This window comes from Ahaetulla prasina, chromosome 13 (genome assembly GCF_028640845.1).
Source record: "Ahaetulla prasina isolate Xishuangbanna chromosome 13, ASM2864084v1, whole genome shotgun sequence".
In the NCBI taxonomy this organism is placed as follows: domain Eukaryota; kingdom Metazoa; phylum Chordata; class Lepidosauria; order Squamata; family Colubridae; genus Ahaetulla; species Ahaetulla prasina.
In genome coordinates this window covers 12,245,265-12,268,761 of record NC_080551.1, presented here as the reverse complement: position 1 = coordinate 12,268,761, position 23,497 = coordinate 12,245,265, and the positions used below count along the sequence as shown (strand labels likewise).

Sequence of the window (23,497 nt, the reverse complement as noted above, 5' to 3'; positions counted from 1 at the left end):
AATCAAGAGCCAAGAAGGATATTTTTTTAATGATACAAATGTATTTTGCAACAGATACCGTCTCTGAATATTCCCTCTAGTAGGGAGACAGAATAGAAAATTAGAGATGGATGAAAATTTCCTTCGGCTGATTAGCTCTGATAAGAATGTACTTTCATTTGCACCTTCCTTCACAAATGGGATGTTGAGATTTTTTTTTTTTTAAAAAAAGACACATGATAACCAAGTGAAAGAGAAAATGAAAGAAAAGTGAAAGCGACATTTTTATCAGCTGCAGACCAAGGATTTGAATACCCAGCTCTCAAAAACTACTGCGTGAATTTCAGTGCATTTGTGATAATGAATAAGAGCTGTACTCTTTTTTCTTTTCTTTTCTTTTCTGAGGTAACAGATATTATGAAAGGTGATTATGCTGTTAAACATTCTGGGGATAACTGTATCTTCTAAATTTGGCAACAGAGGCCAGCATTTCTATCAGAGTGGATTTGATGAGAACTGCTTGTATCCTTACAATTTATATTGATATTGATTGTTTCCTGATTGCTTATTTGTACCCTATGACTACCGTTGAGTGTTGTACCTTATGATTCTTGATGAACGTATCTTTTCTTTTATGTACACTGAGAGCATATGCACCAAAGGCAAATTCCTTGTGTGTCCAATCACACTTAGCCAATAAAAAAAATCTATTCTATTCTGTTCTGTTCTGTTCTGTTCTGTTCTGTTCTGTTCTGTTCTGTTCTAAACTTTCTAACCATTTGCAAATTCCTCAGTTGCCTGGAATTTCAGCCTTTAATCCTCACCATTTCTTTTCCCTGCATCCATTTTTATTTTTATTTTTTGGTTCTTAAGGGTCAATGGAATGAAAGTGTTCTGGGAAATCTGAAGTACTGGAAGGATCACTATCATTAGGTTTTAACTAATGAATTAAACTAATTTAACTCATTTAACTAATGAATTAAAACCTGGCATTATGTTTAAACTAACTTAAGTTAGAATAACTAACTTGAATGAGAATCTGTTTTATCTGTTTATCCAATCTTGAAATACTTGAAATACTGAACCCTCTTTTCAATGAGGGAATTGTTCTACAATTCATTCATTCATTCATTCATTCATTCATTCATTCATTCATTCATTCTCTCTTTCTCTCTCTCTCTCTCTCTCTCACAAACACACACTTTCCCCTTTATGTGTGTTTGTGAATGAGAGGAAGAAAAGGGGATGTATGTAGAACACCAACCATGAAAAACACAAGAGGAAGAAAAACATGGGAAATTAAAAGGGAAAAAAGTGTATGAACGTACAATTCTCATATATTAACAACAACAAAAAAGAAGTGTTAGAAAAGAAGAAATAGAGAAAACTGGAATTAACAGAGATCTCTGTGTGAAGAAGCTACCATTTCATATTAGGTCTCATCAAATGATCACCCTGGCCACCCTGGGTTATTAGGAGAAATATTAATTGTCAAATTCGTTTCCATTCCACTTGAATTTTTTAGAAGCTTAGGCTATGAAGAAGCAAAAAAAACCTCAGCCTATCTCAGTTTTATAGTTATAATAAAACTAACTCAACCTTAGCCTGAAACTTTTACATTCCTTTAATATAAGGAGCTACCTTATAAAACAGGGGTCTCCAACCTTGGTCCCTTTAAGACTTGTGGACTTCAACTCCCAGAGTTCTTCTGGGAGTTGAAGTCCACAAGTCTTAAAGGGACCAAGGTTGGAGACCCCTGTTACAAAAGACAACTGTACAGGGTATTATCTGAGAGCTGGCAAACTATCAATTCCTTTCTCAAACTGATCAATTTTAAATATCTTCAGAATGGAATATATTTTAGATTATTCTGAAGCATATCTTTCTGGCATAGCATGATCTAATAACTTCCTGAGGGGGAAATATATAATTGTTTTATAATTTAAATCATATTTTAGCCCAAACCTGTTATCTCTAAAGGACATAAATCTCCATGTTTCTGGTTTTTTGTAGTAAGACTGTTCCAGTTAGATGTCACGATTTTCTCATTCATGGAATGAGAATATTCATGGAATGGGGGGGGGCACAATATTTCAACCTGCTCAACCAAATCCTGAGAATTTCTTAACCATACTAAAGTATTTGCCAATAAATAATCCAGATATGAGATATGAAATTCAACCTGTAGAAGACCAGACAGAGCTGAAGGGTGGAGTTAAGCATGTCATCAGCTTAGAATTGTTGTGTTCCCACAAGCACTCCAAGTCCAATCTCTGCTGAATTCCGTTGACTCTTGTCTGGTGCCAATTTATTGTTGAACTTTAATTGACCAAATTCTTGTGTAGAGGCTTGAATATGTCTTCTATGCTGCAAACTTATGCATGGTCCTGATTCCTTGCACCTGACACAGCCATAAGTAAAATGCTTGGGAAGAAGGCAAAATACCGTATTTTTCAGAGTATAAGACGCACCTTTTCCCTACCTAAAAGGGGGTGAAAATTTGGGTAAATGCTTTACCTTACCTTATATATTTACTCCCTTACCTTAATGTCTCTCTGTGTCAGCAGTGTTTGGCAGCCAAGTGCTGGAAACAGATTGCACGGGCAGCAACTCTTTGCCACTTTTAGTTAATCTACTGCATTCTCTCTCTCTTTTTTTTTCTTCTGTCTCTTTCACATAGATACATCTCTATCTTCACTACATTTATTTACCACAATTTATAGCCTGCCTTGTTCCCAAATCTCTGTGCAGCCTAATTAAAAGAATTATAGTAAAAAAGTAACATAAATAAACATTAAAACATAATTAGTCATGAAACAACATTAAAACATCATCATTAAAGAAAAACAATTCGGGGATAAAGCATTGCAGGCTGCAGTTCTACATTCCAAATGCTGTAATCAAGAGCCTGTCTTTGTGACTTTCTGAAATTACAGGTATGCGAAGTGTCTACAAAATTCAGAAGTTGGGGTGTTCTTTTTCCAGGCCCAGCTGAAGTCAGCCTCATCAGTGCTTTTGGCTCTTTACCAAAGGATGAACAAGATAATACACCACATGTTAGAAAACTCAGGAGAAAACTATTGAATACAAGGGTTGCAACTGAGCCACCAATTGATTTTGTTTCAGCAACTCCTGACATTGCCTCTCCTCAACAGAGAATGGAATGGGTGAACATCCTTCTCCAATCCATAAGGTAAAGGTAAAGGTTCCCCTCAAACACATGTGCTAGTTGTTCTCGACTCTACGGGGTGGTGCTCATCTCCGTTTCAAAGCCGAAGAGCCAGCGCTGTCCGAAGACGTCTCCGTGGTCATGTGGCCAGCATGACTAAATGCCAAAGGCACATGGAACGCTGTTACCTTCCCACCAAAGGTGGTCCCTATTTTTCTACTTGCATTTTTTATGTGCTTTCGAACTGCTAGGTTGGCAGAAGCTGGGACAAGTAACAGGAGCTCATCCCGTTATGCGGCACTAGGGATTCGAACCGCTGAACTGCCAACCTTTCGATCGATGAGTTCAGTATCTTAGCCACTGAGTCATCACAGCCCCTCTCTAATCCATAGGTCCCCACATTCTTATGAGCCATTGGGATGTTCCAAAAAATAGGACACTTCACCCAAGTCACTTGCTCCTGAATTTATCTCTTTTAATTTTTTTGCAGCGAATGCGTTGGTATGTGAGAATGCCTTTTGGAGACAACAGGAAGAGCTGCAGAGACAGTGGCCAGACAAGTGGTAGCTGAATTCGCAGAAGGAATGGGTGGGTACCAAATGTCTCAGAAGGAACCCTCCCTAGGAAGAGATGTATTTTCAGATTTGCAAAAATTTCTTCATGTAACTTTACAATAAAATAGGACCTAGTACTTTGCAGTGTCCTTTTTTCCTGGACTAACCTTACAAGGTTGACAGAAGGTGACCCTCACGGAATCTATTCCTCTGCCAATTGAACAGAAAGGGTAGATCCCTTCCAGAAAAGATGTCAAACTCGATTATCCTGGATCTAAGCCATTTAGGCTTAGACTAACTAGCATCTTAAAAATTGCGCACAAACAATAGCCAGTGCACCATCCCAATAAAGGTGTTACCTTGCTCCATGGCACTTACCTGTTAGCCTGCAAGCATCTGTATTTTGTGCCAATAAACTTCAAGGGCAGCCCCAAATAAAGCATTTACAGTAACCTAGATGAGACATAAAGGACATGGTGGCTCAGTGGCTAAGACACCGAGCTTATCGATAAAGTATTCTGTTGCGAGCAGAGGAGTGGAGTACTATAATAAAATAATAGATGGTGGTTGTTGTTTGAGTTGTACATCAAAAAATGACTCAGGAACTTATAGCACTAATGCACCAGTGTATTTCTCAAGGTCATATCAAAGATATGAATTCTCTCTCTCTCTCTCTCTCTCTCTCTCTCTCTCTCTCTCTCTCTCTCTCTCTCTCTCAATCCCCTTATCCTTTCCCCATCCTTTTCTTCTTCATCTCTCTTTCTCTTTTTCTCTTTTCCCTTCTTAATTATTTATTTTGGGCTTCAAACTCACCCAAAGCTCTGCAAGGCATCAAAGGCGACAGCTTTCAGCTGCAAAAAGGTTATTGCTTCCCACATACCTAGCCAGCCACAGGATGGCGAATATATTAAAAAGAGCAAAGAGGCAGAGATTTTGGGTCACAGCAGGCAGCAGCCATTGAGTCCTGGCCTTATTAACATGGGAAAAGGAACAGTATTAGCCTGGATCACTCTTAATAAAAGGAATCCAAACAGTAAAAGCTGGAAGTTCATGCATCTTCTTCAAATGGCCCAATGACACAAAGTCTGACAGCAGTCAGGAAGGAGGTAAAGTTTAGAAAACCCAGGGGTGAGCTGCTGGGGGTTCACAGGGGTTTGGGAGAATCTCTAGCTAAGATTCTGTGCAGTTCGGAAAACCCCCAAATCCCACTCCTGGATGGACTGGCCCACCCCACCCCTCCCCTCCCCTCCCAGGAGTCCCCACGTGGCCCATTTTGGATGCAGGTAAGTGCAGGACACATGTGGAGGCTCAAGGAAGGTGAAAATAACGGGCGTGCATAAGAGCACAAGCATGCCTACCGTTCCTGTCCTATTGTTTCCTTTCATTATATCCAATTAATATAGTTATTACATACTTATGCTTATATATATGCTTATATATTGTATTGTTATTTCATGCTTATGCTTATATATACTGTGTGACAAATAAAATAAATAAATAAATAAAAACGGGCCTACCGGAAGTTTGGGAAGGCTTCCAGAGGGCCTCCAGAGCCTGGGGAGGCTGTTTTCACCCTCCTGGAGGCTCGAGGAAAGCCGCTGGAGCCCGGGGAGGGTAACCCCTCCCTCCCGCTGTAGTGCAGGAGGATGACTAGGCACTGCCCACCATGGCCACACCCACCCAGCAACCGGGCAGAGAACCCCTTGCTAAAATTTTTGAAGCTCACCCCTGAGAAAAGTTGATGTAAAATTGAGCGGCAATGTTGAACCGTGAGATATCTTTGGAAGCCCTGCTTGACTGAAAAGAAAGGTGAGGAGAATGTAAAATACTGTAGCAATGCATTTTCAACATTTCAACCTTGTGTCAAACAATTGAAAACATAGCAAGCAAAGCCATTTTTGACTTGGGGTGGATTTTAGCCTTGTAAGGTGACTATTTACTCCCGGATCTCTGCAGTTTGCCCACATAAAGACTTCAGATCAGAAAAGGTTGCCCCTTGAAAACAAGTCACCCCCTTTCAATTACAGTTCAGGAAAATCATGCTCTTTCTAAGCATCTGATCATACGTCTGATAGTCTGGGCATTCCTGAGTTGATTTCATGGCAAAGTCCCGTGTGATGGTCCATGCAGTTATATGGCCCACAATTGCAAGCTGCAGTCATCCAATCCTAAATGGACCCTTCAGAAACCAACCTATGGAATTTCTAGGAAAGGAGGGTGGAAAATAAATTTAGTGAATGAATATTCACTAAATTTATTTCCCACCCTCCTTTCATTATGGAACTCAGCATTGTTCACAAAGTCCCCAGGTATCCTGTCTTTGAAGCATGAATGAGGAAGGACCTGCTTAGCTTCAAGAAATCAGGCGTTATAGAACTTGTGACTCTGTAGGTGTGGGAAACTATGGCCCTTCAGCATCTCTCATCAATGGTGTTGCTGGAAATTGTTACTCAAGAATAAGAAGGAGAAGGAGATGGGTTTGTATGCACAGAGATCTGATGGTACACCCAACAGATATAGACAGAAAAAGTCACTAACATTTTAGCTGCTTTTCATGCGGGTTCTGCAAACTCTTGGCACATAAATTCCAGAGATGATGCTTAAGGGAATGCAATCCTTAAAAGAAAAAAAGAAAAAGTGTGTGGGGGGGGGGGGGAGGAAGTTCCTTATCCTTCAGACAGCCATTTCCAGATAGAACAGGCTAAATGGATTAATGCTCTAATCCCCTTTGAATTTCGGTTTAGGTGAAATATGATGATATTTCTTTAAACATTCTTTTGGGCTGTGCCACTTATACCTTAATGTGAGCCACAAACAGAAAACTTGGTAAGCAGGAAAAGCCCTTATGGAGGGACAAAGAAAGGGAGGGAAGGGGGAGGGATAAACGCAAGCAAAGAAACTTGTCTCTTGATTGCTGGTGCTCAGCACCATTTTCAATTTTAACCCTAACCGTTTCCAGCAGGTGCAATCTCAGCCACTCAGGAATCACAGAGACCAAGACAAAACCTATCTATACTTACAATCAAACACTTCTAAATTCCTTTTTAGATGCCTAAGGGCAAAAAGCATTTGGTTACCATGGGATCTTCAAGGCTGAGAAACAAGCAGGTAGATGACTATTGAGTCAAAGTGTAAAAAGGAAAAGGGTCAAGATTCAGATTTGGAAAATAACGTATCTGTAGATCAGGTTTCCTACGTACAGTCTGATGCAAAATTTTGTTATCCGTACGGCTTGTTAATACTCTGCAATAAATACATTCATTGTATCTGCTTAAGGTCTGTTCTAAACTATGTCAGGTGTGTGTGACAAGGGGCTGGCAAAAAATGTAGTCTACCTCAACTTGTAACATTATTATCCATCCTTCCCTTTTCAGACTCAGACCCTGGGATATTATCTTGCGTAGTTCTTCTCTGGAAAGTTTACACTACTAACCAGAGAATATAAAACATTTGCTAGACCAATTCTCGATTATAGCTTGCCTGTCTGAAACCCACACTCCATTTCAGACGTTCACACAATTGAGTGTGTCCAGAAATATTTTACAAGAAGAGTCCTCCACTCCTCTGATCACAACAAAATACCTTATGCCACTAGACTTGAAATTCTGGATTTAGAAAATTTAGAACTACACGTCTTCGGCATGACCTGAGCATAACTCATAAAATCATCTGCTACAATGTCCTTCCTGTCGAAGACTACTTCAGCTTCAACCACAACAATACACGAGCACACAATAGATTTAAACTTAAAGTGAACTGCTCCAAACTTGATCGTAGAAAATATGACTTCAGTAACATAGCTGTTAATGCCTGGAATGCACTACCTGACTCTGTGGTCTCATCCCCAAATCCCCAAAACTTTAACCAAAGACTGTCTACTGTTGACCTCACCCCATTCCTAAGAGGTCTGTAAGGGGCGTGTATACAAGCACCAGTGTGCCTACCGTTCCTGTCCTAATGTTCCCTTTGGTTGTATTCAATTTGTGTGGTTATTTCATGCTTATATATTGTGGTGTTTGACAAAATAAATAAATAAATAATAATAATTAAAAAATATATAGGATGGTGATGATGAATCTTTTAGGCATTGCATGCGTGCGTCGACCATCTGGTCCTCAAGTTTCTGGTGCTCCGGCGCACATGAAGGCCATGCATACCAGAAACCAGAAGAGCAGCTGGCGACACCGCACATGCCCACAGAGAGGGCTCTGCATGCCACCTCTGGCATGTGTGCCATAGGTTTGCCATCACAGTTATAGGAGAAGAACAGGGAGAGCCTTGGGGCAGAGTCAAGAGAGGAATCAGCCTGGCATCATTACATACCCACCAATGGAATCCCCTTGAATTCCATTAACTCTTACCTCGCACCAATTTAGTGCTGACCTTAGTTGATTAGATTCTTGTGTATAGGCATGAGCACTAAATCATCTTAACTGGAACTCAACATGTGGTCCTGATTCTTTGTGCCTTACAGATATATCTTGCAAATCCTGACAGAACACCATGAAAAAAAAACCAGAGTAACACAACGGAAGTGAGAGTTTCACCTTAAAGAAAAGCATCATGAATCTTAATGGGAGAGTTTATGTATTTTCTAAACCAACTGGAGATGTTTTTTTTTTAAATTTGCATTTATATCCCGCCCTTCTCCGAAGACTCAGGGCGGCTTACACTATGTTAAGCAATAGTCGTCATCCATTTGTATATTATATACAAAGTCAACTTATTGCCCCCAACAATCTGGGTCCTCATTTTACCTACCTTATAAAGGATGGAAGGCTGAGTCAACCTTGGGCCTGGTGGGACTAGAACCTGCAGTAATTGCAAGCAGCTGTGTTAATAACAGACTGTCTTAGCAGTCTGAGCCACCAGACAGTTGAGCAGTGAAGTTCTTTACAGAAAAGAAAAGGCAAGGAAAAAGCCAAAAAAGTTGCAATCTATATTTTACCTCAAACATCTATGAAAACCCAAATCATTGAGACAAAGAAAAATATGATTGTTGTCCAGCCAGGACTTTTTCTAGCCTTATCAGAAAATGGCAGAGATGGAACTGGGAACTTTCTGCAACCAAAGCAGGGGTGAAATGCTCCCAGATCAGACTGGATTGTGAGATCCAGTAGCCATCGTGGCTGGTATTTCGGCGATCTGGTAGCAATGGCAGAGCAAAGCTCCACCCACCCGCCCAGGTTTCATTACTTCCTGGTTTTTACCTTCTGAGCATGTGCAAAAGGTTTTGTGCATGCGCAGAAGGTTATGTGCTCACCTGTGATGCAGTGCGTGCACTTCTGGACCGGTAAGGAAGGTAAGTAGATTTCACCCCAGAAACTAAGTATTTGTTATAACATAACATAACATAATAACAGAGTTGGAAGGGACCTTGGAGGTCTTCTAGTCCAACCCCCTGCCCAGGCAGGAAACTCTACACCATTTCAGACAAATGGCTATCCAACATTTTCTTAAAAATTTCCAGTGTTGGAACATTCACAACTTCCGCAGGCAAGTCCTTCCACTTATTGATTGTCCTAACTGTCAGGAAATTTCTCCTTAGTTCTAAGTTGCTTCTCTCCTTGATGAGTTTCCACCCATTGCTTCTTGTTCTACCCTCAGGTGCTTTGGAGAATAGTTTGACTCCCTCTTCTTTGTGGCAACCCCTGAGATATTGGAACACTGCTATCATGTCTCTCCTAGTCCTTCTTTTCATTAAACTAGACAATTTATCAACATTTTTATCAACATTTTACATGTTTTATCATGGAGCATCTGCTGTGAAGAAGACACAGGACTAAGAACCTGTTTCCCTTCCTCCCACTCCTCATAAAAATAAAAATAAAACCTCTTTGCAAAATACTCTCTTGACACTTTCCCCCCCTCCAGCTGTTTAGCATTATCGTCCCATTAGCTGTTGGCAAAATTTGCAGTTGGCCAAGGAAGAACATGGCCCTAACTGGTAAGAAATGATTTCAAGCTTTTGACCTATCCTCGAGTAGTCTTTCTGCTGCAAGAATCACATCTTGCAAAAAAAAAACTTTCCGATCTCGGCAAAGGACATTTTGAAGGTATTTAACACAGAGGTCTAATTGATTACAGAACAAAGCCCTCTGCCACCTTCTCCTTACATGACATCACAATATTAACAGGAAAAAGAAAGGGGGGAAAAAAAGAGGGGGGAGGGAATCTGTTCTGAAGAGCAACAGGAACGAAGTATCTCAAGCTATAGTTGTCACTAGTAAAGCAGCCGAAGAAGTGATGAGTTGTTTCTTCTTTCCTGGGTTCTGTCCTCTTCTCTGCTTCTACCGAAGCCCCAGAGTAGACTACTGGGACAGGGTCGAGGTCAGGCTGCTCACTGGTGAGAAAAAGAAGTCTTCTTCAGAGCTGGGAGAAAAGAGTTCCCATCCACCTCTGTCAGCCTCTGTTTTTGATTTCATACTTTCAACCCCTTAAGGGAGACTCTTGGATTTCTCTATCCATGTCCAAAAAATCTGCTTCTTGATCAGAGCAGCTATCGGTGTTATAATCCACTTCATCCCCGCAGGGAAGTTCATCATCGGTCTCCAAGCTGCAGTTGTTGTTGCTTCTGCCAGAGATTCACACACACACAGAGAGAAAGAAAACAGAAGATTGAATGGGATGGGAGCAAAAGGAGATTCAGTCTCATCTTGTAAAGCATCCAAGCACATATTGCAAATTCTAGGCTCAGTGGATAAGGAGAAGATTAGTATAATGAAGTAAAAGACAGCAAAAGACAGTCCTAGTTTTACTTTTTAAAGCAGCACACATACACACAACACAGATATACATACATACATACATACATACATACATACATACACACACACACATAATATTCTCTCTCCTTCCTTCCTTCCTTCCTTCCTTCCTTCCTTCCTTCCTTCCTTCCTTCCTTCCCCTGGCAAAGAACAAAGCAGCCCCCCCAAAACCTCCGATTTGTTCTCTCCTTCTCAAAATGTTTGAGAATATATTTTGAATTTCTCTTTTGATTTTTTTTTAAAAGCTTATTTTCTTATGGGAGGTAGCAGAATTAGGAGGTTTCCATTGTTGCTCTCTATTTTCTTCCCTTGGAAGCCTCTTTGACTGTCCACAATCATGGGTGGAGTTCTCCATCGTAACATCTTCCCTTAGGAAGGAAGGACACTCATGGAGTTTCCTGAGGTTGCTGGAGAGAGGATTATAGAGTGAAAACAGGACATCTGCACAACCCATCTTTTGGTTAGCTCCTAACCCTCAAGTCCTGAACATTTCACCAACAAATGTCGATGGGGATTCTCAGTCATCCAGGTCATGGTTGTCTCCAAGATGCATTTTCAAAAGGCGGCTGGACTTTGTTTTTTTCCTTTCTCTTCTCATTCAAGGAATTCCTTCAGAACTGAAGAACATCTTCAAGGAAAAACGAAGTCCAGTTGCCTTTTGGAAAAAGCACCTTTGGTATTTCACCAACCAGCTTTCCTCCCTTCATAGTAATAATTTGAAAACAAAAGCCCCTTTTGTCACACTGACTAAGTGGTAGAGAATAGGCAGGAAAACTGTTCGCCATGGCAACAGTTTACAGCATTTGGAGGAAAACTCGAAGACAAAATGTTATGCGTGCTGTCTTAAACATCTGGAGGAAAAATGAAATATAACATGAAAATTATTTAGCTCTTTATTAAACGCCCCAATAGTGTTGTTTTCTAAACTCACACGATACCACCATTTTCTATTAGTGATGCTTTTGGCATGTGTTGAACTTCATCTCATCTGACCCATGCAATCTTCAGCTTCCAAAATGTAGTTTTCTAGGGGTACATCTGGTCATTAAGAGTGAGCTTTAGTGAGAAGATGTTGAGAAGACGTTTTTTTCTTCAAGGAAAAAAACAAAGGAAGTCCAGTTGCCTCTTGAAAAAGCACCTTTGGGGCAACCATTGACCTGGATGACTATGGATATCTCCCAATGGTGTGTTTCAAAATTTTTGACTACCGTTTCTGTGGGCATGGCTTGGTGGGCATGGCTGGTGGGCATGGCAGGAGAAGGTTACTGCAAAATTCCCATTTCCTCCCAATCAGCTGGGACTTAGGAGGCAGAGAACAGATGGGGGTGGGGCCAATCAGAATTTTTACTATCGGTTCTCCGAACTACTCAAAATTTCGACCAATGGTTCTCCAGAATGGTCAGAACCTGCTGAAACCCACCTCTGATATTTCCATAGAGAGAAATTTCTCTGAGAAATTTCACTTGCTGGGCTTTCCTCAGAATTAAGAAAGAAAATTTCTATTAAATAAAAAGTTTGTCGCAAATGACAAACTTTTCTCCCCATCACAAAAAAAGACAACAACAACAAAAAAAACCTGTCACCACTGTAAAAAAACAAGAGAGTTGGAACTCCATTCTAATCTATTATTTTGTGTCATCCATGCATCATTATGCAGAGGTTAGCTGACCTGCACATTTAAATCTAATATCCTGTAACCCCTGTCTACTGTGGGTTATAGTAATCTCAGAGCAATCTGCAGCTTTAGGATGTGATAAATAGAATTCCTTGTTTTCATTTGTCATTTGCATATTTATTGAGCAATGACTTGATCTTAATTAGTTCTGCTTCAAATGTGACTGTTTGCTGACTAGCTGCTGGTGTTTCTTGAAAGACTGTTTTGCAGGAGAAGACTTCCATATTCTTGACGACATAACTGAAACAAAAGCAAAGATGAATCCAATGGCTCGGCTATTTATTCTGAAGTCTCTGAAATTTGTCTCGCATTTGCTTTCAAACAGTTCTTCCCGGTCTGTTAAAGGTGCTCAAATTTCCGAAGCCAACCATCCAGATGAATTGCACAGAGGACATCCCAAATAGCTTCAATTTTCTCCTAATCATATGAAACAACATATTTACACAATGTTAGCCATTTACTGGCTAGCTGAAAGCATTGGGAGATGTTGATCCATCAGGAAGGGAAAAAAAAAACAATTCATGTTTTTACATCAACTATTTTGAGTTCAGCACCGACTTGGAGTTTAGAGAACATGGTGGTCTTGCTTTCAAAAATATGAACGGGGTGGGGTGGGGAGGACAAGAAAAGAGTGAATGGCCTTTCATAAAATGCCTTTAATGATGTGCGCACATCTGTTTCGGAAAGTTGATGTGAAAGGTCTACATGAGAAAACGTGACTCTTTGTATAGCCAAATATGAATACTTACTTATGTGAATATTCTTTAAAAAGATGCAAAAATGGTCCAGAGTAAAAGAAGATTGGACAACCATTTGTTTGAAATGGTATAGGGCAGCGATGGCTAAACTTTTCGGGACCAAGTGCCCAAAACGCACACCCAAAGCCCCAAAATGTAATGCCCGCATGCCCCCATGCATGCGCCCTGCCCCGGCGCATGCGTAGGTGGCCCCCTGCATGTTTCCCCCCGCACATTTGTCCACACCCCCTGCACGCATCCCACCTCCCATGCATGTGTACACACCTAATGCATGTGCCCCGCCCCCGCGCATGCACCCCACTCCCACGCAAGCTGGCTGGCAGGAGGTGCACATACATGCGCAGCAGAGCTAAACTGGGAGATGGCTCACGTGCCCACAGAGAGGGCGCTGTGTGCCACCTCTGGCACACGCGCCATAGGTTCACCATCATGGGTTTAGGGTATCCTGCTTGAGCAGGGCGGTTGGGCTAGAAGACCTACAAGGTCCCTTCCAAATATGTTACTGGCATGTCACTCAAAGGCCGAGCTTAATTTTTAACTGCAGTTGGTAGAAGGCAATGACTTCATCAAGTGTCAGGTAGCTCCTCCTTCTATGTATGTAGGTGTGGCTTGGTGGGCGTGGCTTGGTGTCATGGTAGGGGAAGGATACTGCAAAATCCCCATTCCCACCCCACTCCTGGGGGAAGGATATTGCAAAATCTCCATTCCCACCCCATTCTGGGTCCAGCCGTATTTGCCGGTTCTCTGAACTACTCAAAATTTCCGCTACTGGTTCTCCAGAACCTGTCAGAAGCTGCTGGATTTCACCCCTGAATAACACACCTATCTTCTCTCTCGGTCTCTTTCTTTCTTTCTTCATCGATGGATCAATGAATCATGGACTTTTCTTTTAAAAAAAAAAAAAAAAAAGTAACATTGGCAAGATTTCTGCCATTTTCCACTTTCTAGCTCAAGGGTTAACATTCTATAACACTTTTATTTATATCTTTCCATAAAAATGATTTTTAAAAAAATCCATAAAATAGTGCTGGGTGGTGGTTTTTTTCTTTTTTTCTTTTTTGTTATTTTTTTTTAACCAGTTGGGGAAAGGTATAAAAAAAGGAAGGGAATCTATAAATCAGGGTCCAGACAGAGCATGCAGCCATGACTGTGGCTGATGCAAAAGGAAAGATTTGAAATCCAGACAGGAATTTCAAAACTGCCTTGAATTTTGCCCAATTTCCACATCAGAGAAAAGCAGATTAAAGCTGTAATATTTAAAGTAAGGGGGAAATATTACTTTAATACCATAAGGCTATGTATGACTTATGGTATTATGGTACTAAATATGACTTCATCCTTTTTGGGCTAGGGACAAGCAGAAGGCAACACCATGGGGATCTGGCAGGAAAAAAAAATATTCTAATCCAGGGGTAGTCAACCTTTTTATACCTACCGCCCACTTTTGCATCTCTGTTAGTAGTAAAATTTTCTAACCGCCCGCTGGTTCCACAGTAATGCGCCATGTATCGTCATCTGCGCATGACTCTCATGCATCGTGGATTGGGTTTGTGGGGGGACGCCGGCTACCAGCTCTGCTTGTCTGTTACAGCTGGGTGGTGTGGGGGGAGATGCGCGAGCTATTCTGGGACAAGGCTCTTTTGTTTGTGGTCGCACTATAGCGCCATTTAGTTTCACTTACATAACGTGAACTTATGCGCGGGCGATACAAATAGTATATTTTCAGAAATTTAAATTGTCACGGGGAATTTTATGAAAACCTAATGGAAATGTTTTAAAATAATGCTATGAATTTTTTTTTTAAAAAGTCAATTAAATTAAAAAAAAGGAAAGTGCTTCAGTATCGGACAAAACCCCTACCGCCCACCATGAAAGCTGGAATGCCCACTAGTGGGTGGTAGGGACCAGGTTGACTTCCACTGTTCTAAGGTATATTTGTACCCTGGTTCAGCCCAGTAGAAAAAGGTCCAAGATAAGCCTATTATGAAGCAGTTATTTTTCCCATTTAATGAGTCTATAATAGGGGTGGAATCAGGGTGGAATCAGGGTGGAATCAGGAATTGGGGTGGAATCAGGGTGACTGAATGGAGCTAAGCATTTACTGGCCGGATGCCCTTCCTCATGCTTATGTGGAGCTCACAGCAAATAGTTTCTATGAAGCTGTTATTTAATAAAGCTTTAGATCTGTGGGTTTTTGAAAAGAAAATCACCAGGGGGAAAAATATCAGACCACCTAAGGGATATAGCCATCTATGCCTTGGGCTGTTGATATAAAAGAAATGCGAAGAAATTGATGTTTCCATAAGTCCCTCATCTGTGCTTCTGAATAAACAGTACAATCTAATACTCATCTGTAGGCTGTGTTTTTATGCTGGTGTTTTACTTGTTTTCACTCCAATTGTGCTGGGGCTCCTATTCTTAAATTTTTAATGCTGTTCTTTAGATTTATAAATGGTCTAGCATTCAAAACGATTTTTTGGATGAAAGAAAAATAACTTCAGATGATAGCCAAGAGTATAATACATTCTGGATGGGGAATGATGAGCAAAAATTAGGTCTGTGCTTTTGAATACTCAGTGATGTATTCCGTTTCCTACAGTGCATAATAATTGTATCGTGTTATATTGATATTTTGCAAATATCATTATAAACAATAGTGCTGAACAATCCTGTCTGTCTGTCTGTCTGTCTGTCTGTCTGTCTGTCTGTCTTTCTGTCTTTCTGTCTGTCTGTCTGTCTGTCTGTCTGTCTGTCTTTCTTTCTTTCTTTCTTTCTTTCTTTCTTTCTTTCTATCTACCTATCATCTAGTTAGCTATCTATCTATCTATCTATCTATCTATCCTCTCTCTCTCCTATCTATCATCTATCTATCTATCTATCTATCTATCTATTGTTGGCTGCAGATATTTTTATATGCTTTTTATTTTATATATTGTATTCTGTTTTTCATTTGCTTTTAATTGTTGCAAACCAACCGGAGTTGTGTATTTGATGGCTATATAAATTGAAAGACAGAGAAGGAGGAGAAGGGAAAGCGGAAGGGGAAAGAGAAGGATGAGAAGGAGAAGCAGGAGGAGAAGGAGTTGAATGCCCAGTACAGGAATCAGATAGTTCGTACCCATCCCCTTCTTGCAATTCAGCAGTAATAAATATCCTAGCCAGGCTTCAAAAAATTTAGCAAGCGGTTCTCTGTCTGGTTGCTGGGTAGGCATGGCCATGGTGGGGGTGGCATAGTCGGCCTCCTGCACCACATCAGAGAGGGGGAGGCATTTTTGCCCTCCCCGGGCTCCGGAGGCTTTTCTTGAGCCTCCGGGAGGGTGAAAACAGCCTCCCGGGGCTCCAGAGGCCCTCTTCCCAAACTTCCAGTAGGCCTGTTTTTTGCCCTCCCCGAACCTCCACATGTGTCCTGTATTTACCTGCATCCAAAATGGGCCATATAAGGACTCCTGGGAGGGGAGGGGTGGTGTGGGAAGGGCCAGCCAGGAGAGGGATTTGGGGGTTCTCTGAACTGCACAGAATCTTAGCTAGAGATTCTCCTGAACCCCTGAGAACCCTCAGCAGCCCACCCTTGATCCTAGCTGATTCTCCATAGTGACATCGTTTTTAACAAAGCATGAATTTAGAAGGATCTCCTGATTCTCTTTTCTACAATTGCTAGACTAGCCTCTCTCTCTCTCTCTCTCTCTCTCTCTCTCTCTCTCTCTTTTGGATTTTCACTTTTTCCTCCCCTTTGTCAACTTCAAAGAAAGGGTATAATTCATGTTAAGAGTCCCCAAAGTAATTGCTAGCCACAATGTTCTTCGTAACCGACCCAGACTGATTTAAATCAGACTTTTTAAAAAAGAAAGGGACAGAATGTTACCACGATGAAGCAAATGGAAAACACGCCAGGGAAGGATGGAGGTCTAAGAAGCCTTAAGTGATTGTCTTCTGGACCACTCTGAATTTTCCCCACCATTTTTTAATTAGTAGGCAGCTTTCAGCCATGTTTTTATGAGGTAAACCTAAATTATAACAGATAAAAAGAATCATGAGTTTATGAAAGATCAAAATTTTACGTTTTAAGACAGAAAAGTACAGCAAAGCAAGTACTACCCTGCCCTGAATTTGATGGTTTCTACTATCACTTTCCTGAAATCCCTGTCAGATAATCCTAACCTAGCAGAAGCACAAATCTTTTCTTTTCCTGCCTCTGAAGAAGATTGAAAATAATACGAATAATATATGTGATCTGAAAGGTTTAGAGTAGGTTTAGTGAGTAGGAGAGGCAGAGAAAGGCTACAAGTTCTGGGCTTAATCTTATGTTCAATCATTAATTTTCTTTTTTTACAGGAGAAAAAATATCTTTGTGTCAGCGCTGCATGAATACGGCATCTTTTATCATCTCTCTGATAGCTTCGGGCCAAGTAAGCATTAATAAAACAAACTGACTTGAACAGATGCATGGCAGCTGGGAAACAAACAGAGGGAGGGTTGAGCCGCTGCATTGATCTCCAGAATTCCTGATTTTCTTTTCTTTTTTTTTTAATTTTAATTTTCTTCCCTTCTTCACCCCCTTGGATAAAAAGAAGGCACGAATTAAATGTTGGCATCCAACTCCTGAAATCATCTGGATGGGGAAAGCATTAACTAGTTTCGCGATCTGCTGATGTGCTTGTTTTCACGTTGCCACTCGACAACAGGAGTGGGGAATGCGAATCCTCCACAGCAGGGGTGGTATGTGAGTGTACGCGCCACCTCCGCGCATGCACAGAGCCTTTCATGCAGATGCAGAGCATCAAAAATGGGACATGATTATATCCAGGCGGGTGGGCGGAGCCTCCCGCAGACGGTACTACCGGTTCTCCCGAACTGGATATAACCGGCTGAATATCACCAATGCTCCACGGGGACCCTTTTTTCCCTTGTTTTAATTCATGGGATTGACATCACTATGGTAACTACGCAACAACATTTTCACAACCATTTTAATTCAGTGTTTTATTTTTAGTCTAAGGAAAAAAAAATACCATGGTGTGATGGGCCTTAAGTTGTACCTTTCTGCACCTCATAACGTTCTTTCTCATAACCCCAATAGCACAACACCACAAGCTCTCCTAAAACTCTTCGAAACTCTTCTACAGGTAGCCCTTCACTTACAACAATTTAACCCTTTTTTGTTGTTGTTGTGAAGCGAGACAGTTGTTAAGTGAATTTTGCTCCATTTTATGGCCTTTCGTGCCATAGTTGTTCACTGAAGCACTGCAGTTGTTAAGTTAGTAACACGGTTGTTAAATAAATCTGGCTTCCCCGTTTGCCGAAACACTTGTCGGAAGGTTATAAAACAGGATCGCATGACCCTGGGACACTGCAACCCATCATAAATAGGAAGCAGTTGCCAAGGATTCAAATTTTGATCAAGTAAAATGGGAATGCTGAAATGGTTATAATAGAATAGAATAGAATTTTATTGGCCAAGTGTGATTGGACACACAAGGAATTTGTCTTGGTGCATATACTCTCAGTGTACATAAAAGAAAAGATACGTTCATCAAGGTACAACATTTACAACACAAATGATGGTCAATATATCAATATAAATCATAAGGATTGCCAGCAACAAGTTATAGTCATACAGTCATAAATGGAAAGAGATTGGCGATGGGAACTATGAAACGATTAATAGTAGTGCAGATTCAGTAAATAGTCTGCCAGTGTTGAGGGAATTATTTGTTTAGCAGAGTGATGGCCTTCGGGAAAAAACTGTTCTTGTGTCTAGTTGTTCTGGTGTGCAGTGCTCTATAGCGTCGTTTTGAGGGTAGGAGTTGAAACAGTTTATGACCAGGATGCAAGGGATCTGCAAATATTTTCACGGCCCTCTTCTTGATTCGAGCAGTATACAGGTCCTCAATGGAAGGCAGGTTGGTAGAAATTATTTTTTCTGCAGTTCTAATTATCCTCTGAAGTCTGTGTTTTTCTTGTTGGGTTGCAGAACCGAACCAGACAGTTATAGAGGTGCAAATGACAGACTCATTAATATAATAACGGTCCTAAATAAATAGAATAACGGTCCTAAATCACATTTTTCACTGCTGTGGTAACTTCGGTCGCTAAATGAACTGTTGTAAGTCAAGGACTATCTGTATTTCCATTTTTCCTTCGCTCTCACTCCACTCCCGGGCTCACCTTGCCTTCTATTTTTGCACCAAATTGGCCCAATCAGATCCCTCATGTGCAAGTATCTTCTCATACCCATTTTTTTTTCCAGCTGTCTCCTGAAACCACGTTTCAGGCTTTCAATATGCTTTTATTGCAGCCTATATCAATAAAACAGAGCTCCAGTTTCTTTTCTGGAATCTTCTTCCTGATTTTCTCTACCTTAAAAGGCCGGCAGCAAACTAGTAATAAGCAACCTGCTTTCATTAGCGCTTTTTTAAAAAAAACATTTTTTTTCATGCTAAAGCTCAACAAAGATATAAGCTTTAAAAATAGTGATGAAGTTTGCATAAATATACTTTTCAAAATATAGAAACATTAATATCTGGGTGTCAAAATCTGGGGGAGAAATTGTTGTGACCCAGGCCCAAGTAGGTAGTAATAAACTGAGTTGGTGGAAAAACAAACAAACTTTATTTGAACAGCTTGGAATTACTTCATTCCCAGCGTTGTTCAACTCAAAGTAAAACAAATGCCTCCCAACACAAATTCCTCAGTTCTCTCGCAAACCTTGGTCCAATTAGGCAAACTGCCAAAGTCCTTTCTTGGCAAACGTCCAGAAGCCACAAAAACAAAGACGTAGACGAAGCAGAAGACGAAGCAGAGGGCGCAGATACCAACGTTGTTTTCTGGCAAAGAGCCCAAATGCCATTGTTGGTCTGTTTTAAGTCGTATGGGAGGGGCCAATCATCTCTTGGCCCCACTCCTGAGTTGTCCTCTCTGCTTGAGCTGCTTCTGGTAGCTCTTCTCATGCGTGCATTAGGAACAGGCTCCTCCTGTTCCTCTGCCTCACTACTATCAGTCTCTGGAGGCGCTGGAGTCCGCACCTCAATTCCCAATGGCCCTGGCCTCACCTCAGCCTCATCGCTGTTTGACTCCATTGCCAGCTCCGTAGGCTGCTGACAGACCACAACAGAAATGCTAAAAAGGAGGGGATCCTGTGATTCTATCTAGACAATGAAAAATGGACCATGTAGTGGTTGCATTCACACACCTTAACAGTTTGCTTTAATATGATTTATAAGTGTAGTGGTTAGGTTCAAATCAAATGTCTTTATTATGATCGTTGACCAGGCTTTACAGTAAAAAAGAGAAATAGTTTGTGTTCAAAATATAATCTTGTATTAAACTCCATGGAAGAGTTCAGGTATCAAGGGAAAAACAACAACACTATAATGTTGAGTTAGCATCTTGTGAAACTCCAGCCAGTCTGAACTATAAATGTGGTTAATGATTTAACAGTCAACTCTGGAAATTATTAATACAAGGATTTATAATGCAGTTGGCCAATTACCCTAGCAATAACTATCTTAACACTGACTAAGAGCTCAGTCTGTCAGGGTTCCAAGTAACACCCCCAACAAAATAACACTCCAAGGTTTGAAGTTCCTCAAAGTTCCATTTTATTAGAGATGTCATCTTGGCACATCTGGGAAAACCCGAATCTGAAAATTTCCAGGTTTTCCCCACCCGAAGGAAAGTCCAAGTCCCTACCCAGCACCCACATGTCCATCACAAGGTCCAATCAAAACACCGTCCCAACTGGAGATGCCTCCCAGTTCCATCTGTCCAGGTGCAGGGCAAGATGGCCTTGACTCTCTGAGAAAGGAATGTTATTATGACTATATATCACCCATGCTCCATACAATCCCCCCTCCCAGTTTCCCTCAGTAGTAAATGTGGTAGGCCTGATGAGCCAATGAAAAAGATGGCTTCCAGGCCTAACACAATCCTTGCTACATGTGGTTTTAACAGTTTAACAGGTTTTAAAAGTCAGAGGTTTCAAATGAGCTATAACAATTTGCATCTTGCAACCATGGAATCTTTGAGCATCCTCTTCCTATACAAACTTTTGTTTATGTCTATGGAGATTCTCAGTCATCCAGGTCATGGTAGTCCCAAGAGGCAACTGAACTTTCTGTTTTTTCTTTGAAGACATTTCGCTTCTCATCCAAGAAGCTTCTTCAGCTCTGACTGGATGGGGGCTGGGGGATGAAAGGCAAGTGACCAGCTGTATAAAGGAGTATAAATCCTTCCATTCCCTATCATCCAGTCAGAGCTGAAGAAACTTCTTGGATGGGAAGGGAAACTTCTTGGATGGGAAGGGAAACGTCTTCAAAAGAAAAACCAGAAAGTCTAGTTTCCTCTTGAAAAAGCACCTTTGGAACTTTTGTTTAGTTTGAACATTTTGATCACATCCCTTTTGAGGGCAGAAGTCCTTTGTTCTTATCAAAATGCTTTCAATAATTAGTTTGCATCTATCTCATTGATATGCCACTCAAAAGGAGATCAGATGATGACAATTAGTAAACAGCAAGAACTCCTGTGATGGGAAGTCCTGTGAAGGGAAGTGCTGGAAAAATGGAATATGGCAACTTCCCTGCAGATAAGTAACCATCATGCACAGAAAACCTGCAAGCTCCATCAACTTCCAGCAAGGACTAAAGGAGGAGCCGTGGTGGCACAGTGGCTAAAGTGCAATATGACTGGCTAACAATGCCCATAGCCAGGAGTTTGTTCCTGATTGGCTCAACATTGACTGAGCCTTCCATTCTCCTGATGTCGGTAAAATGAGGACCCAGATTGTTGGGTGCAAGATGCTGACATTTGTAAATTGCTCCAAGAGTGCTGCAAAGCATCGTGAAGCTTGCTATTTTCCGGTTCACACCATTTCTGTCTTCTGCACCACATTCAATATGGAATTTTAGAAGATGAAAGAGAAGACCAGCAACTCCAGCAGCAACATCGTTTTGCGCAATTAAGCCTTCAAAGGAAGCAGAAGAGACAAGGCTGTCCATTCCTCTTCTTCCTTTGAGAGGCATTATCTTAAAGGGATGTATCTAATCCATCATTTCATCGGAACAAAACGAAACGCTTAGCACACCCTTATTCACCTGGCCCCCATACAGCTGTTTCAAAGGGACCCAAAATCCCATACAGTCTGGAAAGACTATTATGTAGATCTCTCTCTTTAATCGTTTCCAACACCAAATTAAATAGGAAAGGAGCTGTGAAGCCTTCCGTTTGCTTCTAGGATTTAGGCTGATTGATGGTGGAAAAATCCAATAGGTGCCAAGTGGCCATCTCAGACAAGGTTGGAAACGAGTCACCAGGGGATTTCTAAGCACCACAAGCTGAGAATGTGATTAAACACACTTCAGGCGAGGGAAGAAAGAGCCGTTCTTATTTCTTCAACTGTATTATTATTTTTCTGAGCACCTGAAGCATTACCTCAAAGGCTGCAGCGTGTTCTCCTTGCCTTACTCCCACGTGTGAATCTAATCATCATCTTTCAAGGCAGGGAAACAAATAGCCTTACTTTAATGGGAGTGTAGTAGACCCAGCATGACGTAAACACTTTTGAAATCTGGATTTTTCAGATCCCAATTCAGGGAACTATGAAAGCATCTTGAGAGCAGGAGAGGAAGAAAAAAAAGAGTCAGGTTTCACCTGAACAGCAAAGCTTTCATTATTAATACCCTACAGGTTATGCTGTATATAAAATACAGTAACATCAAAGGAATAATACAAGTGACACTTGTATTTTTCTTTGAGCTAGAATGCTAAATAAGCTTCTGAAATTCTTTGCCACATTTGTACGCAGAGGAAATAGGTTCTAAGCGAAGAGAATACGTGCAGGGCACTGATCATTCAACTGTGGAGCACCAATGATGCTTCTTAGTTGGGCAACAAAACATCTGAAAGATCAGAGAGCAACTATAAACTCCAGAGAAATTGGGTAAATCATTTCTCCAAATCCCTCCAGGATAAGAACTCCTCCAACATGTCTAGGGAGATTCTCGGTCATCCAGGTCATGGTTATCCCAAAGACGCTTTTCCAATTGCCTTTTGAAAAAAAAAACACCTGTGGGACATGTTCTCGAACAATTTCTTAAGGGAGGGAACCACCTATTAATTGTGTAAGAGAATCATTACTGGAAATGTCTCTCCTGGGATGCTCTATCAGAATTTAATGGAAGCAAGGTTAGTTGCAGGTATTTGAAAAATGATTTGGGGAAAGAAAGACAGAATTCTCATGTTGACTATTTGGCCACTTCCTAACTAGAATAGAATAGAATAGAATAGAATAGAATAGAATAGAATAGAATAGAATAGAATAGAATAGAATAGAATAGAATAGAATAGAATAGAATAGAATAACAGAGTTGGAAAGGACCTTGGAGGTCTTCTAGTCCAACCCCCTGCTTAGGCAGGAAACCCTACACCACTATCAGACAAATGGTTATCCAACATCTTCTTAAGAACTTTCAGTGTTGGAGCATTCACAACTTCTGGAGTCAAGTTGTTCCACTGATTAATTGTTCTAACTGTCAGGAAATTTCTCCTTAGTTCTAAGTTGCTTTTCTCCTTGATTGGTTTCCACCCATTACTTCTTGTCC

General features: G+C 40.9%; 1 protein-coding gene across 1 annotated transcript in view; it reads right to left on the bottom strand.

Moving 5' to 3' along the window:
* Nucleotides 1-6,058: 6,058 nt before the first annotated feature.
* AGBL1 (AGBL carboxypeptidase 1) overlaps nt 6,059-23,497 on the bottom strand; it is a 471,358-nt gene continuing 453,919 nt past the window's right edge. The window contains exon 23 of the mRNA XM_058156548.1: nt 6,059-10,276. Within this exon, the coding sequence (XP_058012531.1) occupies nt 10,132-10,276 (145 nt within the window). The 3' untranslated portion in view covers nt 6,059-10,131. The remainder of the gene's footprint in view (nt 10,277-23,497) is intronic.